The sequence below is a fragment of the Humulus lupulus genome, chromosome 7, assembly GCF_963169125.1.
Source record: "Humulus lupulus chromosome 7, drHumLupu1.1, whole genome shotgun sequence".
NCBI lineage: Eukaryota > Viridiplantae > Streptophyta > Magnoliopsida > Rosales > Cannabaceae > Humulus > Humulus lupulus.
In genome coordinates this window covers 59,767,712-59,788,105 of record NC_084799.1, presented here as the reverse complement: position 1 = coordinate 59,788,105, position 20,394 = coordinate 59,767,712, and the positions used below count along the sequence as shown (strand labels likewise).

The 20,394-nt window shown below is 32.8% G+C and overlaps 2 protein-coding genes across 2 annotated transcripts; one reads left to right on the top strand and one right to left on the bottom strand.

The window, feature by feature from the left end:
• The first annotated feature begins 10,742 nt into the window (after positions 1–10,742).
• Positions 10,743–13,068, top strand: LOC133791753 (uncharacterized). The gene is made up of 4 exons (XM_062229668.1): positions 10,743–12,365; positions 12,546–12,659; positions 12,752–12,776; positions 12,917–13,068. Exons 1-4 carry the CDS (start codon positions 10,743–10,745, stop codon positions 13,066–13,068), a joined length of 1,914 nt encoding a protein of 637 aa, XP_062085652.1.
• A 2,979-nt stretch (positions 13,069–16,047) lies between these two features.
• On the bottom strand, positions 16,048–17,302 carry LOC133792766 (uncharacterized). The gene has a single exon (XM_062230706.1). The coding sequence runs from the start codon at positions 17,145–17,147 to the stop codon at positions 16,662–16,664; it is 486 nt and encodes a 161-aa protein (XP_062086690.1). The 5' UTR covers positions 17,148–17,302; the 3' UTR covers positions 16,048–16,661.
• Between the last annotated feature and the right edge of the window lie 3,092 nt (positions 17,303–20,394).

Below are 20,394 nucleotides of genomic sequence, written 5' to 3'. Positions count from 1 at the left end.
TAGTAAGGCCTCATATTCGGCTTTGTTGTTAGATGCTTCAAATCTAAATCTCAGAGCTGTATGGAATTGATGCCCTTCTAGGGAGATTAGTATGATCCCAGCTCTCGATACGTTCTCGTTCGATGATCCATCTACGAATATCTTCCACAACTCCTGCACCAGTTCCTTCAAAAGCTCCTCTTGAAATCCAGTGCATTCAACCACAAAATCAGCAAGGGCCTGACTTTTGATTGAGGTCCGTGGCACGTACAATATCTTGAATTGGTTGAGCTCGATTACCCATTTTAAAAGACGTCCCGAAGCTTCAGGTTTTTGCAACACCTACCTTAAAGGTTGGTCGATCATGACGTTAATCGAATGGGACTGGAAATATGGTCAGAGCTTCCTGGAAGCCAATATCAGACAGAATGTCAGCTTTTCTATTAGTGGATATCATGATTCAGCTCTGAGAAATCTCTTGCTTATATAATACATGGGTTTTTTAGCACGGTCTTCTTCTTGAACTAACATGGCACTGACTGCATTTTCTGTCACGGCCAAATAAAGGAATAGAGGTTCTCTAGACATAGGCTTAGACAATACTGGGGGCTCGGCCAAGTGCGTTTTTAGGTCGAGGAATGCCTGCTCGCATTCCTCAGTTCATTCAATTTTTTTGTTTTTTTCTGAGCAAGTTGTAGAACGCCAGGGACTTGTTAGTGGATTTTGAAATAAAATGATTCAAAGTTGCCACCTTTCCAGTCAGGCTTTGAACTTCTTTACACGACATGGGCGAGGGAATTTCTAACAATGACCTAATTTTATCAGGATTCGCTTCTATCCCCCTCGTATTGACTATGAATCCCATAAATTTTCCCAATGCTACTCCGAAAGTACACTTCTGGGGGTTCAACCTCATGTCATACTTCCTCAAAATTTCAAAACATTCTTTCAGACCAGATACATGGTTACCGTCAGTCTTGGATTTGACAAGCATATCATCGACATACACTTCCATATTTCTCCCAATCTGATTAGCGAACATTTTGTTGACTAACCGCTGATATGTAGCTTCAACATTCTTTAGTCCGAAGGGCATGACTTTATAACAATATATGTTTGTTGGGGTCATGAAGCTATTATGCTCCTGGTCCGCGGGATTCATCGCGATCTGGTTATATCCAGAATACGCATCCATGAAGGACATGAGCTCGTGACCTTCCTGGCATCTACCAACTGATCAATCCTTGGGGCAAGCTTTGTTCAGGTTGGAGAAATCAATGAATGTCCTCCATTTTCCATTTGGCTTTGGGACCAGGATGGGATTGGCAACCCAGATTGGGTATTTTGCTTCACGAATGAACCCACATTTTAACAGTCGAGCTACTTCTTCCTCAAGTGTTTCAGCTCGGGTTGTTCCTAAACATCTCTGTTTTTGGGATTTAGCAGGCACGTTCTTATCCAAATTTAAAGTGTGCATGATCACACTCGGGCTTATTCCCACCATGTCTTCAAGTGACCAGGAAAAAATGTCCAGATTCTCTTGTAAGAAATCGATCATCTCCTTCTTCCTTTTATCATCAAGATTTTTTCCAATCTTAACGACTCTCGAAGCTTCTTTGGGATCAATTTTTACTTCCTCGAGCTCCTCAATAGCTTGGATTTTTTACTTGTCTTCACCCATTCGTGGGTCAATGTCTTCACGTGGGGCGACGTCACTATCCTCTGCTTGCTAAGGTTCTTCTGTCCCATAAGTATCTTCTACTCCCTGGGACTCCTCACCTCCATCACTTATGACCATAGCTTGCTAGTCGGGTTGTGATTTTCCCTTCATAGAAACGCTATAGCATTCTCTGGCAACGAGTTGGTTACCTCTGATGGTGCATATTCCCATAGCTGAGGGGAATTTTATTGCTAGGTGGGGGATCGAAGTTATGGCTTCAAATGCCATCAATGCAGGTCGGCCCAAAATTTCATTGTACGCAGCTGGACAGTCGATCACCACGAACTCAAGTAACTTGGAGATAGTTCGTGAGTCTTCTCCCAATGTTACCATTAATTTGATCGTCCTAATGGCTGCTGATCCTTCCCAGAAAATATGTACAAAGTCATTGATGTCGCCTTCAGTTCTGCGTAGGGCTGAGCATAAAATCCAAAAAACTGAAAAAACCGTATACACCGACCTTCCGATCACCGAAAAAACCGAACACCGAAAAAACCGCCACTGTTCGGTCGGTTTGAAAATTTTGTCCGGACCGACCGGCGAAACCGAAACCGACCGAACAATATAATATATAATAATATAATATTATATAATTATTAATTATTAAAATTATTAAATAAACAAAAATATATGAAATATGAAATTATGTTCTATATATTTATGTTTTAAAAATGCACAAAAATGGATTCCAACAATCCAAAAATTTTAGTTTTTTAACTAAACCTTTCAAAAAAGAAATTAAAATTTTAAAAAAAAAATAAGAAATTCGCTTTGGTCGGTTTAACTGACCAAACCGCGGTCCAAAACGGTCGGTTTTTTCTTTTAACTGGTTTGGTCGGTCGGTTTTTGGATTGCACAAATCCGGACCGAAAACCGAATTCTAGATTTTATGTTATGAAAAAACCGCCCAAACCGACCGATGCTCACCCCTAGTTCTGCGACAGACAACCCCATTTTTTCCAAGGTGGACCTAAAAAGTAGATTCACAGAACTCCTGGTATCTACCAATGTTCTCCGTACCCTCCGGTTAGCGAGCTGAACGGTTATGACCAATGGATCGTTATGTGGGAATTGGACGTGGCTAGCATCCTCTTCTGTAAAAATGATTGGTTGTTTTTCCAATCGCTGTTCTGGGACGAATTCCACTCCGTTGTGGGCTTTCGGTTTGTTAATATACCTCTTCTGGGCTCCTCTGCTCGTGCCTGCCAGATGAGGTCCTCCTGAAATGGTGGTTATATCTCCTCCTATTATCGGAGGAGGATCGTCCTGATTTTGTTGAGCTCCAGTTTGATTGATTGGAGCTTTGGGAGCTGACGGAGGGTTTTGTCCAGCGAGCTGATTAGGGACCACCCGATTTTGGGTGTACTGGGCCAAGGGACCTGCTCTAAGAAAAGTTCCGATCTCATCCTTTAGCTTTCCATAATTATTAGTGTTATGACCAATATCATTTTGAAATCGGCAGAACTTTGAAGGATCACTCTTTGCTCTTTGATTTTTCAACGGTTTTGGCTTTTTCCATGGAAGGTGAGTAGAATTTGCCAGGAAAATGTGTTCCCTAGTATCCGTGAGGTCGGTATAAGTGGCGTAAACAGACTTGAATTTCTCCCTAGATTTATTTTTCTTTGTTTCGCTCTGGTCGTCTTCACCATTTCCCTTCCTTTTGTTACTCCCCCCTTGGTTATTCTGGGTAACGGTTTGAGCCGTAGCTACAACATCCGTTACCGTTCCAACGGACTAGACATGGATCTGGCTGGTTCCTGTGATGGAAGCTCACGCCTCTTCCAGGTTAATCCATCTTTGAGCTCGTGCCAAGAACTCGTCCACACTATTAACTCCTTTTCTCTGTAATTCTTACCACAGGTCGCCTCAAACAAGGATTTCCGTCCTCATTGCCATGAGCTTGGAGATGTCATCGACATCTCTAGCTCGTGCAGAGACATTAGCAAACCTATTTAAGTATGCCTTCAATGTTTCGCCAGGTTGCTGCTTTACATTGGCTAATGAATCAGCCTTAACCCGAGCTGTCTGGGAAGCCCGGAATGCTTTCTTGAAATCAGAAGAAAACTTCTTCCATGAGCTTATAGAATGCCTCTTGTACTATTTAAACCACTGCCTAGCTGGCCCAATCAGAGTTGAAGGAAATAAAATGCACCTTAGATCGAGTCCAACATTGTGGGCCGTCATCATGGTGTTAAAAATCCCGAGGTGATTTGATGGATCTCCATCTCCGTCAAACTTGGACAAGTGTGGCATTTTGAAGCCCATCGGATATGTAGTCGCAACAATATTTGGAGCGAAAGGCTCGAGCTCTTCCTCTAAGTCGCAATCGTTTTTATCTTTTCCAGATAAAAGCTTCTTCATTTGCTCAACCATCTAAGATAGCCTCTTGAGAGTTTGGTCTCTGGCCCCTAGGTTATCTGCGCGTTGTTCAACAGCTCCCATCCTATCGTACGTGTTTGATGGGTTATTGTCCCTCCAAGCTCGAGCTTGGTTTGGTGGGGCATTCCCATTATCACGTACTATGGAAGGACCTCCCTCTCGACAAGTATAACTAACATACTCATCCTGAGCTGAGTTTCTTCTCTGTGAATTCAGATGATCACGCATATCAGGATATGAATCGTATCAAGGGCTTTGGGTCGAACTCAGATGGTTTCTCAAATTGCCTTTGGACCTACTTCGACGACTTTTAGTCCAATAACTTCCATTTGTGAAGCTTACAGCTCATGGTTGAGGCTGAGGATCTGGATTTTCGACACATGTCCGTGGGACATAGGTATGGGCAGACGGAGGAGGATTTCTCCTGCTGTCTCCATAAGCAGGAATGCCACGTGTAGGACAAGGTGGCGTCGGATGTCTTTATGGGTGACAGGGGATGCCTAACCGGCGAGGCAATCTTTGTCCCATCAGGGCGACCTAAATTAGCCCGCCTTTGTTCTGTCCCATTATTCCTAGGTCTTTGCGCCTGACGATCCGATCGTGACGTAGGAGGGTTTGCTGGAACATTAGGTCTCTGTGAGTCTGTCCCAGCCCCTCCACGTGGGTTGCCATGGACATTCATAGGTGCTTGTGAAGGAGGCACCGAACTTGGAGTTGCGGTTCTAACTGATCGACTGATATGCTGATGACCCCTACAAGGGCCACTGGGATGGGCATTCTGGCGGTCTCGTCTTGTAGGCCGTTCTGACTGATTGACTTGGTTAGGATCGGTTATTTCTAAGGGACTTGTGAGACCCACTTTGCCTCTTTCTGACATTAACGTTGGTTTCGAGAGGGGGTAATCGAGCTAAAACCTCCTAAATTTGCCTATTTGTCTTAGCAAGATGACTTCTTAACTGCATATTTTCAAACTCAACGACAGTTAAGTAGTTTGGGTTTGGATTCGGTGGTAATGACGTCGAACTCCCAGTCTCGCCATGACCACCCGGTTGTTTACCTGGATGTTGTTGGACTTCAAGGTCGTGCTCGTTCGAAATAGCGGTATGATGAGCCTCCTGCCCACAAGGCTGTTCTATCTCATTATCGTGCATCGAGCGAGTGAGCACCATGATGAGATTCGACTGGGATTTTGATGAAGCACTAATTTTCCTCTCAATGAAAGCACCAAACTGTTAACGCGGTTTTTCGCCAACAGTGTATTAAGAAATAGTAAGATAGATTAGTGCTTAGTATAAACAGTAATGAAAAAATGAAATGAATTCACAAGAACACAAATCTTTTACGTGGTTCAGTGGTTAAAATCAACCTAGTCCACGAGTCTATATTATTGTTGTTTCACTCTCTATTTTGGCAGAGTTTTTGTATTACAGAATAATCGATCCCTTTTCCTGTTCAATATTCTCAGTATTTATAGAGAAATTCCATGGGCAGATTTGGGTAATCGCATGATTCAATTACGCATATACATATTTATTACATTTAATACGTATATTTCCCATTTATAATGGGATATGATTTGATCATACAATAAATGTTCTCCTAATATCTAGGAGATTAAATATGACAACCTGGTCATAAATAACTGTATAATGGGATTCCGAGTCTCTAGGGATCCTTGAGCATGCAATACATTTGAGTTAGCACGAGCTGAACATCTCCTCCAAGATCGTATTTCGAATGTCGTTTGAATATTATGAGCTCACACTTCACCACCTTCGTGTCTGTAGCTCGGGTTAAACTCAGGACGCCTAACACCACATGTGCCCATGTGAAACTGGAGTTGCTTACGTGGATAACAAGCATATATCATTCCTTTTAGTTATTTATCAGAATATTTATTTGTCAGCTGTACCCGAACTGAGTGAATGACTCGAGCTAAAATTAGGGTACAACAATTCTTATAATAAATTAACCATATATAAATTCACATTTATCTTGAAGATTTCTAATTCATGATAATCTTTTTATTGTTTCATATTTCAAATTTAAAATTTAAAATATCCTTTCTTATTTATAAGTAACTAATTTCTTAATAATTATAATAATAAATAATCATATATAATTGATATTTATTTCAAAATTTTCCATCTATATTTATCTTTTTATTGTTTTGATATTTCAAAATTAAATTAAAAATATTTATTTATATTTAAATAAAATATTTAGAAATAACTAATTTTTTAATAATTATAATAATAAATGAATCATATATAAATTGACATTTATCTTTAAGATTTATTGTTTTGATATTTCAAATTTTAAACCAAAATATCTTAACAATATAAAAATATCAACATGTATACACGTGATATTAATTTGATTGAGAACATTATTAATTAAATAAATAAAAAATATTATTTTTAAAAATGAATGATTGTGCAAAAGCTCATGATTTATAAATTTTCTACCCTAAAAATTAAAAAAATTATATAATAAACAAAAAAAACAACGCAAATCGTATAAAATAATACTAATATTAAATAAAAGCACGCGTAGAACAAGTAGTTCGAATTTTATTTTTGGCACTGTAATTATTCAGAATTTCTCAAAAACATGTAGGAGACTCGCTATATAATGAACATTATTATGAAGAAAAAAAATACGGTCAAGACACCCTTACATATACATATAAGGAGCATGTTGTACTCGATGAAAATGAATCTCTTACACACAATCTCCTAAAAAATATTTAAAAATACATATTTTTTAATCATTACAAAAAAATTGTGTGAAGCGCAATTGTGTTTTCTAGTTTATATAATTAAAAAAAATTATTTTTTTTAAAAAAAGTGATAAATTTATTAATATATATAAGTGATTTATTATATAATTTGGAGGGACTAAATAATTGAATTTTATTTTTTAATATTTAACGAGGACGATATTTATGTTAATTAAATTAAATACTATATTGTGTGGTCATAAGTATAGTCTAATAATATTACACCATTCTTCACAAAGAGGTTCGAATCTTCATTAATTTCTTAATGTCAAAAAATAGTATATTGTATTTGGTCATAATTAAATAATTGAGGAGTAAGTAGAGAAAAAATAGAGTGCTAATATAGTGTCATATCTATGAGCATTTAATAAATGTTTTATGTGCTTGCCATGTATGTTATATATTATTATTATTATTGTTATTATTATTATTATTATTATTATATGACTATTTTGGTGCGATAAATATATATTTTATTAGAGAGTTGTTTAATTACCTGCCCGATATTCCCTCTCTATTTGTATTTTGTAGGCTACTAAAATGCTTCATTTCTTGAGCTAGAGACTTTCAGAAAATAATTACAAAGACAATTTAAAAATTGTCAACATGCAAATATAAAACTAATTATAAAGAAAGTACATGGTCTGCACTAATTAAATTTTATTTCCATGCATAGAAGAACCAAATGCCCTGGAGTCCAATACATGACTCTCTAATTACTCAAACAGAGGCATGATGGCACGTTTGCCCCAATCATACAACTAACACACATTTATTTTTATAATGATGATAATTAATCCATGATGAGCTGCTGTGACCCCAATTTCAACTTCAATACATAATTGGTGGTCTATTAATATTTGTTGGAGAATATAAGAAATCACAGTCAAAATTACAAATTAATTGATCATGATCAGTTGTAATTGTTGTTGGTCAATTAATAACATAATTAAATTGACGTATTAATCAATCATTAAATTTTCATTATTGCATTTGGGTCTAATTAACCCTAAAAAGTGTTGAACATACTTCACATATTATTGACCAAACCCAACTGCATACATGTAATGCATTGATTTGAAATTTCAAATCATATAAAAGGGTCAGATCTATAATGATTAACTAGCTGAAGATCAAAGTTATATGTATGAACATTAATTTAACGCTATATATGTAAAGATCAATTACATTAACTTTTCTTTCTTTTTCCTAATGATTACATTAACTTTTCCTTCTTTTTTAATAATTACTTACCATATATCATTACAACAAAAATCTGGTATACCGGCGGAACTCCGCCGGTAATAATACTATCTTTACCGGCGGAAAACTGAATCCGCCGGTATTAATCATGTTTTTTAATTTTGTTTTTATTTTTTAAATTATTTGATTATTACCGGCGGAAAATCTATTATTACCGGCGGACAATCCGCCGGCAATAATCAAATTTTATTCACGCAGTAAACCTGCCGCCCAATTTAATTTTCGCTTATTGCCGGCGGATTATTGCCAGCGGGCTCCGTCGGTAATAATAATAAAAATATTACCGTTAAATACTATTACCGGCGGAACTATTATCCGGCGGACCTCCGCCGGCAATAATATTCTATATATTGTGGCCATCCGTCTCCTTCGCCTCCGTTCGTCCGAGTGCCCAGAATTTCTCAAAAAAACTCTCCTTCGACTCCGTTCGTCCGAGGCAATATCCACCATTTTCAAAGGTTTTTGGGATTATATTCAGCATTATTTCATCACAAGCGGTCTGGGTATGTAGTTATATATTTTTTATTGTAATCTATTTTATTTTTCTGATATTGTTTGAGTTATATTTTTGAGTTGAGTTATAATTACAATTTTTTGTTTTTCTAATATCATGTATATCTTTTCATATTTTTTTTGGCTGATTGTATTTTTAATCAAATACATATATAATAAAAAGTTTGGGTTAATATTTGGTTATGAACAATTTTTTTAATTATATATATTGAATTTAAATATTCCATTAACTTACAACTAATATATATATGTTTATATTTCAGGGCTTCATTGGGAGAGTACTGAATCTTGCTATTGTTTGACTACAGGTAAGTAATTTTGTATTTCATACATTTTTATTTTGTTTATTTAGTTTTAAAATATATGAAAATATTGTTAGATATTAGGACATGGATAATTTTTTATTATTGTTAAATTGTTATTATAATGTTAGAATGTTATAATGTATTTTTGTTATAGTTTAATTAAAATTATTTTAATATTATGAAGTTTAGATTTTAATAAATTTGTTATTAATAAATTGTTATTATTAAAAAAATAGTTTAATGGTAGATAAATAAAATATTAATAAATAATATAATAAATATTAAATTATAGAAAAAAGTTATTTTAATAACTTAGAAAGGAATTGATATGAGAATAATAAAAATTAAATAATTAAAAATGTATTTATTAAAAAGTAAGTATTAAATAATATATGTAAACAATTATTAAAATAGTTATAATTAAATATGTGGAATAAATAAATAAATAAATGATTAATTTATTTATTATTAATTAAATGAATATTAAATAAATAAATAATTAAGTATTAATTAAATAAATAAATTTTTAGTAAATGAAAAATTAGATAATAGATAATTAATTAATTAAATAAAAAAATAAATAATTAATTAATTAAGTATAAATTAAATAATTAGTAAACATTAGATAATAATAAGTTATTTAAATAACGGAAAAATTATATAATAGATAACTAATTAAATAAATAAATAATTAATTAATTAAGTATAAATTAAATAATTAGTAAACATTAGATAATAATAATTTATTTAAATAAAGCAAAAATTAGATAATAATTAACTAATTAATTAAATAATTAGGAAAGATTTAAATTAATAATATGATAAATAAATAATTAAGTTTTAATTAAATAATTTATTTTAATTAAAGGAAAAATTAGATAATAGATAAATAATTAAATAAATAAAGAATTAATTAATTAATTTATTAATTAATTAATTTAATTATAATTAATTAATAATTAATTAAATAATTAGGAAAGATTTAAATTAATAATATGATAAATAAATAATTAAATGAATATTAAATAAATAAATAATTAAGTATTAATTAAATAATTTATTTTAAATAAAGGAAAAATTAGATAATAGATAAATAATTAAATAAATAAAGAATTAATTAATTAATTTAGTAATTAATTAATTTAATTATAATTAATTAATAATTAATTAAATAATTAGGAAAGATTTAAATTAATAATATGATAAATAAATAATTAAATGAATATTAAATCAATAAATAATTAAGTATTAATTAAATAATTTATTTTAAATAAAGGAAAAATTAGATAAATAATTAAATAATTAATTAATTAATTAATTATAATTAATTAATAATTAATTAAATAATTAGGAAAGATTTAAATTAATAATATGATAAATAAATAATTAAATGAATATTAAATAAATAAATAATTAAGTATTAATTAAATAATTTATTTTAAGTAAAGGAAAAATTAGATAATAGATAAATAATTAAATAAATAAATAATTAATTAATTAATTTAGTAATTAATTAATTTAATTATAATTAATTAAATAATTAGGAAAGATTTAAATTAATAATATGATAAATAAATAATTAAATAAATAAATAATTAAGTATTAATTAAATAATTTATTTTAAGTAAAGGAAAAATTAGATAATAGATAAATAATTAGATAGCATAAAATATGATGACAAAACATAAAATAGCATAAAACTATTAAATGTTTATAATAGACTATTATAAACATTTTATAACACTTTAAAATATAAGACTATTCACATATCGTAAACTTATATACTTTTATAACACTTTAGATGGCGATTGACAAGACTTGGACGACATTGAGAAATCTTGCTTGTCGAGAATATTGGAACGGTCTACAAGCTTTCTTGACGATGGCGTCGGAATATAAGGATTCCTCTGGTAGAATTAGGTGTCCGTGTGTTAGATGCATAAACAATAGGCTTGAAACTTTACCTATGGTGAAAGCACACGTATTCGATTGGGGTTTTCATCAAGGTTACGAGAAGTGGATATATCACGGTGAAGCAGAAGCAGATGTTGCCAATGTGGTGGACGCCAACGATGATGATGTTGATGAGATGATTCCGATGGTCGAAGACTTCCTTCTACCTACAACCGAAGAAGTTGAAAATAATCCTGCGGCGGGACAATTTTATGACGATCTGTTTGACGAGATAGAGGCTGAGTTATATCCTGGTTGTCATTGGATATCTTCTCTTAACTTTTTAGCAAAATTATTGCATTTGAAAGTTAGAGGCAAGATTCCGAATAAAATCTTCGATGAATTACTGAAATTACTAAAGCTTGCATTTCCGAAGGGAAATAAAATTCCATCAACCTACTACGAGGCTAAAAAAAGATTACAGAAATTAGGGTTAGGGTACGATTCAATTCATGTATGTGAACATGACTGTTGTTTGTTTTACAAAGAGCATTCAACTAAAGAGACTTGTCCAATTTGCGGAAGTAGTAGATGGATTTCTCCTGAAAAAACGGATGGAAAAAAGGTACCACATAAGGTGATGCGTTACTTTCCATTGACTCCTCGATTAAAAAGACATTACAGTTCAAGACTTACAGCGAAGCAAATGTTATGGCACTATACTGGGAAATCAAAAGACGATGGGATAATGAGACACCTAGTGGATGGGTTAGCGTGGAAGGATTTCGATGCCAAACATCCTGATTTTGCTAGTGAACCTCAGAATGTTCGTTTAGGTTTAGCTGCAGATGGTTTCAATCCGTTTGGCAACATGAGTCAAGCATATAGTATGTGGCCTGTGGTGTTGGCTAACTACAATCTTCCACCTTGGATGTGTATGAAAGATAACAATATCATATTATCCATTCTTATTCCTGGACCAAAATCACCGGGAAAGGACATGGATATATTCTTGAGACCATTGGTGGATGAGTTAAAGGAGTTGTGGGTTAATGGTGTCGATACAAGAGATAGTATAACCAACACTATGTTCAAGTTGCGTGCAGCCTTATTGTGGACAGTTAACGATTTTCCTGCTCGTAGCTATTTATCTGGATGGAGTGGTCAGGGATACAAAGCTTGTCCGACGTGTAATGAAGACACAACTTCTGTTCGAGTAATCGGTAAGACATCCTACATTGGTCACAGAAGATTCCTTCCAAGTAACCATCGAATGAGAAGAGACACTCAGTTTGACGGACAAATCGAGAGAAGACGTCCACCAAGACGTTTTACTTGTGACGAAATATTAGAACAAGTAAACAAACTTGTACCACAAGTACCTGGAAAACACGAGATGCTTGGAGGTGTCAAACGTAGGCGTATTGCAGAAGATCAAAATTGGAGGAAGAAAAGCATATTTTATGAGCTTGATTATTGGTCTTCGAACACGTTAAAACACAACATTGATGTCATGCATGTGGAGAAGAATGTGTGTGATAGTTTGTTAGGCACTATCTTGGATAATGATAAATCTAAGGACACCACTAATGCAAGACATGATTTGAAAAGGTTTGGAGTAAGGGAATCGTTGTGGATATATGAAGATGACAGCGGAAAGTTAATGAAGCCTCATGCCCCTTATGTTCTCACATCTGATCAACGAATGCAGTTTTGTAAATTTATTCGAGATGTGAAATTTCCAGATAATTTTTGTTCCAATTTAAAGAAGAAAGTAAATGCTGATTTAACAAATATCAGCAGTTTAAAGTCCAACGACAGTCATGTAATAATGCAACGATTACTATCAGTGGGTGTTCGCAAGTTTCTTTCAAAGAGTATATCGACTACCATTTCTGAGTTATGTAACTTCTTCAGGCAAATTTGTGCAAGAACTATAAAGGTTAGCGATATGGAGGAAGCACAAAAAGATCTTATTATAATATTATGTAAAATGGAACTCATATTTCCTCCAGCCTTTTTTGATATAATGGTGCGAGTTGGTTATGCTACCTACTCAAAATTTGATTGACATTAGTACAGTACAAAATTTAAATGTTAGTCAAGAGGATCACGAGTTAGGCGATGAAGAAGCAGATGAAGAATTAGATGAAGAAGATGATTTATTAATTGATTTTTGTGAAGATGATGTTAATGCTAATTTAGTTAATGATGGAAGCGATAGTGATTATTAGTTTTATGTAATGATTACCTTTGTAACAAACACAAAAATTTGAATTTGATTTGTATTTTCCAATTTATGCTGATTTTGATTTTGTTTAATGTTATTTCATTACTTAATTAAATTTGATGATATTAAATCTTAAATTTGATTTCTATTCTTATTATTAAATCTTAAATTTGATTTCTATTCTTATTATTAAATCTTAAATATTTATGAATACAAGAGACATGTCAGCTGATATAGTATCCCATCACGGTGGAGATGGTGGTGGTCAAGACCCCACAAATCCTAGCAGGATACCCTCAACTTGCGAGTCAGGTTAATATCTAAATTTTAGTTATGGGATATATTCTAATCGCAATATTTTTAAATGTTTAAGATTTACTAATATTTTTATTTTTATGTATTAAACAAATTAATAGATCGTCCTGCAAGAAGGAGGGGACGTGGCCCTGCCAGTAATGTTAATATTGAAAAACGAAGGCGGGATGCTGGCAAACCACTTGAATTGCAACTTGATCCGGCGACAGACAAAGTGGTTGGTACTGAGCACCAAGCTTTTGTTCGTCAATTGAGTACTGAAGTTACATTACTATTGCCGGGACATTATTTAGATTTTAAAGATGTTCCTCAGCAATATAAAGACCAGGTCGTTCAAAAGATGAAGGTAAAAAAAAATATATAATTTTTTTATATTATACATTTTAGTCTATAAAAATTTAAACTAACAATTTTTTTTTTTTAGTATTACTATAATATCGATGGGCATCCAGAACCTGAAAGAGTTATGGGAACTCTGTATACGGAGATGCGCAAAAGATATTCAGAGAGAAAGAATATTAGGCATTCTCATTTCCAAAAATATTATTCTGGAAATCCGAATGATTTGGATAGTGCTCTCAATGCTATTCCTGACTTGTGCTCGAAGGAGAGCTGGAAAGAAATTGTCGATTTGTTTCTGAGCCCAAAGTTTGTAGCGCGATCCACGCAGAACAAGAAAAATAGAAAGGAAATTAAGTATTTGTCGACGCAAGGCTCTAAATCAATGGCAGCGATCCGTAACGAATATGTAAGTAAAATACTTAACTTTATTTGATATTATTATATTATTAATTAAACTAACACTATTATTTTGTAGGATGAACCTGATGATCATGCTATTGATGCTTGGAGAGATACTCATATAAAAAAATCTACGAAGACTTGGGTTAGCGAAACTTGCAAAGAACTACATGTAAGTTAAAGTTTTTTCTTTCTTTATTGATCTTAAATTATAGTAATATTGGTTTTTTAACATTTTCTTTTGGCAGGAACAAATGACCCAAGAGATGGAGAGGCAAAATATTCAAAGTAGTCGGTCAGGTTCGGAATCTGCTTCTAGTGAAGGTTCTACTGCTAAATCAATACAGTATCAGGTTATGGATAAAGTCCTTGGCTCGAGGTCTGATTATCAAATAGGAGTGGGATACAGGCCTAGAGGCAAAGGGAAGAAATCAGCATCTAGCTCCACAAGTCAAAGTTCAAGCCAAACTCAGTCACAAGTTCCTACTAATGTGACTCCAGAGATGATGGGAGTTTTGGCTGAGATGTGGGTTAAGATGCGTGATAAGGTCGAGTCAGGAAATTTGCAGACTGATTCTTCCCTCCATGGCCCACGCTATGAAAGTTTATTGCAGCAGTTCTTACCTTCTCAACAACAAGGTAGTACATCTAATCAAAGCCCGGGGACGTCGTCGATGCCACAGCAACCACAACAAAATTCTCCAAACATATATGGTGGTTCCTCTCAGTCGCCATTTTTTAATTATATGTTTGGACTTTCTTCCCAGTTTCCTCAGACACAACCTATGGGAAGTCAGTTTGGAGGATTACCGCAGCAGCAGCAACAGCAACAGCAACAACAACCTATGTATGGTCAATTTGGGCCGTTCATGCAGCAGCAGCCGGTATATCCTCATTATGGAGGATCGACACAGCAGCCCGTTTATAATCAGCAGTACTACACTTCTCCGAATCAACAACAGCAGTAGTCTCCTTTGATTCGCCCACAGCCTCGGCCATATTATCCTTCGCCACCAGCACCACAGTCTCATGAAGGTTTGAGTCGAAGCACGAATGTTGAAGATTTTCTAAATGAAACTTTTGATGAAGACAATAATAATTAGTTTAGGTTTTGTTATTTATTATTAAATTTAAGTATATGTTTTTTTATTTTGAAAAAACAATTTTAGTATTTTAAAGTTGTATTTTTAATTTGGATATTAATTTAAATAATATTGATTTTATTTCTAAATTTTTTTAATTATAAATTTAGTTATTTAATATTAATTATATTATAATTTATAAAAATTAATTATTTTTTTTAAAATATATTTTACAATTACCGGCGGATTATTACCGGCGGAAACCGCTGGTAATAATGTGTCAAACGTGAATTCTGACCAAATTATTGCCGGCGGGATCCGCCGGTAATTATCCGCCGGTAATAATATTATTACCGGTGGGAGGCTAATTCCGCCGGTAATAACGGCTTTACCTGACCGGTTTTTACCGGCGGATTTTTGCCGGCGGAGACCGCCGGTAAAAATATTACCGGCGGTTTTTCTGACTATTGCCGGCGGTTTTCTCCGCCGGTAATAGCTTGTTTTCCTATAGTGTATGGTGTTTATTGCAGTTACAGTTAATTTTTTACAAATTTTTGAGAAAATAAATATAAATCATATAGGGTGCCCAAATAAGTTTCCAAATTTTCAATAATAGTCACATGCGCAAATATAATTTTAAACCTTATTTTCAATAATTTAAATTAACTAAATTATTTTCTTGAGATTTTCTGTGACTATAACGAACCCCATTCATAAAAAAATTGATGTAAGCATATGCAAAATTGTAAGATTAACTAGTAGTGCACAATATATGTAAATTTATATGACTTCCATATTTTTCACTAGAAATATACTACTTTTTTATTCCAATATACGCCAAAACGAAAGCACACAAGCAAGTAATAATTTGATTAATCATAAGTAGAGCAAACCCAATTTTAAAATACATATTGTAAACACGCGCACACCCTCATCAATAACTTTTTAATTGGCAATTTCTTTTCCCACCCAGAAACATCATGAGATGACTAGATCATATAGATATAAAGAAGAGAACTATACTTATAATTACATCTTAATTAGGTGTAAATTACAACTTTTTAATGACCACAAGTATAATCATTTCTTTCTTTCTCTCTCTCTTTTTTCCTTCTTGCTCCGGCACATGCATTCTCTCGGTGAAAGTATTTTATTGGGAACCAAACGGACTATCATATATATCGATCGATCTCATGATGAAGACTGGAATTCGAATCGGCCATTATTACATGCAGACCGAAACATAAAAAAAAAACTGTAAAATGAACACGAGAAGATCAAAATAAAAATATATATATTTATCCACAAAATCGAAACAACCCCACATACATCAAAAGGAAGTGAGAAAAAAAAAAAAGTAACCGACCCCATTGCATGATTGAACCCCCTTTGGTCATCACCGGTAAAACTCAACATTCCGGCGCCGGAAAAAAAGAAAGAAAGAAAGAAAGAAAATAAATCAGTCTTCTGAGATACTTTCAAGATGAGGCCGCCATACTCCGACTCGGGAGCCGCTTCGTCGATCCCGGCGTGAAGATTTTTTATCGGATTTAATATTCGATAAGTACCGATCGCAGTCGACGGAGTCGGATAACCCGGCGGTGGTTGTAGGTGTACCGGTAGTGCTTGACTTTTTGATTTTCTTGGTAGGTTTCTTGAGGCCGTTGCCGGATTTTTTCTTGTCCGGTAAGGAAGAAGCCGGGATCAAAAAATATATGCTGCCCCTTTTGAGCTCTGTGTCCGGTGAGAGTATCAAAATCCGACGAACAACGCCCTGAGAGCATGGCTTGCTGATAACATGATTAGGGTTTGCCATAAGGATCTCGCCGGCGGTTACCGGACGTGTTATTTCCTCAACGTAGCCATTTAAATGGACAATCCGAATCAAGTCTAGGGCACCACAGGGAAGAACACAAGCCAAACAACACCTTAAGCTGTTTCCCATTTCGTAATAGTAATAACAATAATATCTAAACTATATATTATTCGATCAGATCAAATGGACCTCTCTCTCACTATACCGGAGCAATGAAAACTAAGCTTTATTGTTTTTTCTTTTTCTTTCTCTCTCTGAAATAGTTGGAATAATTGGTCCAATGGGATAGGGAAACCGAGAATGAGTTCTATATATAGATGAGAATTATAAGTAGTTACCGTACGTACATATACGATGAGGATTAGACTTTTATAATAATTGTTATATATGATTGTGTATGGTACGTGGATATTAATTATATGCATTATTTTTGTGTTGAAAATGACCAAAGTGTCCTAGTTCGGACTTCACACATATCAATCTCGTCATGGGTACTTTCGGTCTCGAAAAGTGAGAGTCCTTATTCCTTCGATGGGATAATGACTTAAGCCGCCCAGTCATGCACTAATAACAGTGAACATTGCTTTCGTTAATAATTGTGATTAGTCTTTTCTAACAAGTTGATTAAGTCTTAGGCCTAAACTAGCGTACGACTACTGCAAAGTATTTACGAGTGCCTTAAATCTCAATTTTATCACATCAATAATTTCATACATATATTAAATATATATGTAGATTATTCTGAAATTTTATCACACTGTGTAGGAAAATATTTACCTAACGTAGTGAGGTTTTTTCATTTCTCAGATCATCAATAAAAAGAAGTTATAAATCAAGGCAATATACATTATGTTATTCAAATATATTTTCTAAGATAATACTATAATTTATATGAAAAAAGAGAGAATATATAGAATTTACATAACATTATTGATTAAAAAAATGACCGTGTGCATGTCTTAATTTCATATTTATTGTTTAATGTAAGTACACATGCATGGTAATTAGCTTTTAATTAAGCAGATCTCAAATAACATAATTAATCATAAAAAAAATTAAATATGTTTAATTTATTATATGGAGGGTGGCCTCGCTTTATTATGTAACATTTAAAAATCAATCAGCTTAACATACTAGAACATTTTTTTTTAATTTACTTATTCAGTTTCTATATACTATTATTTTTTATTGAGTTTATAATTTTGTAGACTTTATGTTTTATTTCATTACTTTTAGATTTTATATTTTAATAAATTATTTTTTGGATCTTGTATTTTTTAAAATAGTTCAAATAGATCCTTAAAACTGATTTTGATCAAATTTTTTTGAATTAAAATCATAAATAATTTATCAAACTAACAACTCAGAATAAAAATATAATCAATCTGTCTAAAAACTATGTTATTATATTCAATTTTTTATTTATTAAAAACATATTTAAATTATTTTATAAAATTTATGAAAAAATAATTTATCAAAATATAAAATCTAAAATTAGAATAAGTTCTAAGGAGGCAAAACTATAAAGCATAAACCCTTTTTTATTTATTTTGTGTAATCTACTGAGATTGATTTAAAATTACAAACAAACAAAACACCATTTTCTATGCAGTTCAGCTTTTCAAGCAAAATAATAATATAATAATAATAGAAACTAGAGTACTCCTAGATTTTGTTTCCATATGGTTCCAAATGCAGCCCTTGGAACTTGTAACTAAGTTGATTATACATGCATTAATTAACAAAATTTAATTAGTACCCATCATAGAAAATTAAATTTCTTTTGCATATCCTGAATATGAACTAAACAACAAAAGATTGTTAGGGCTCGAGAGCAAAAACATTTATTAAGATTCATCAAATTAACTCACAATAAACTATATAAAACCTACATATGGTTTATCCAAATCATAGGATCGATGATGATTATTATAATTTATAAAAATAATTAATAACAGACAAAGCATAAAACAAAACCAGTACATACTACTTATTATTTCAAATTATTAAGTGAAAATACTTTAATTCAATAAACCAAATTAATTGATATTATACATTTATAGGAGCAAACCATCTACAAATTAAGATTCTCCAATCGTGGTTTATGATATATCTGTCTAGCTAATTAATTATAATACATATGTTAAACAACAGTACTAACAAAAGTCATTGTTCACTTCCATTTGCCGGTAATATAATTAAACTACAAGGAAAGAAAAATAATAAAATTATTAATTAAGAATCTTTATTTGTAATTTAGTACTGACTAATTATAATACTGAAAAATGAGAGGGTGATTATTAAATAATTAATCAGTATTATGGGGTTGGGTGTGGATCCCACAACATGACCATGCTGACTGGCTATCGCAAATTCAGGCATTGATAAGTGTAGGAATTAAGTCATGAACAGATTTATTAGTTTAATTAATATATAATTGTCTTACACTCATATTTATGTGATTAGGTACGGATGGAAATTTAAGACTACTACTACTCTGCTACTGATCGATGATATAATACATTACTTTACTTTGTTGTATTCTCCGAGCAACTGATTGTCTCACCCAACACACCAATCTGTTTAGCTCACAGTCATATATTATTGGGCCAGCCTGGTCAGGGCCATGACGGGTCTTATCAATCTTCTATTATTTGGCTAAAATATACCATTTTTATTTATTTATTTTAATTTTGGCCAAAAACAAGACGAGTTTAGTTGTCAGTGACCTAAACACATGACTTCTTGATGTCAAACTCTATACAAAAGGTCCTCTGATGACTTCTCCTGAAAATTGAAAGAATGAGGTTCGAACCCTATATTTAGAAGAAAATATCAGGGTCTGATTTGCTTGCGATAAGAAAATTGTATTTTTTAAAAATAAGATTTTAAAATGAAAATATAAATTTAGTGATTAAAAATATGTTTCTGAAAATGTGATTGATTCAATATCAAGAAATTGTTTTTGAGTTTTAAAAGACTGAATCTGTGATTGGTATTAAATTTAAAAATATAACAAAAACTGAAAAAGTAGAGAGAGTTTTAGGGTTTCTGGAATAAAAATTGTTGACGGTGAAATCTCGTCAACGATTAAAAGTTAGAAAACTAAGATTTTTATACTAAGGGTAGCTTAGAATCAAGAGGAAATGACTTCAATCAATAGAAAAAACCAGAGCAACAATGGAACAAAGATCATATATTTCTTAAGTTTCTTTCATACACTCAGTTTTCCAACCCCCTTAACCTCAGGGGTTGGGGCCTATTTATAGGGGGGCTCTATTGGCCCCTGATACAAACAAGTCCCAGACGATAGGGACGTATGTGGGAACACTGACAGTGCAGGGGCTCAAGGCGTAGTGGTGTCTGCCCTGACAAT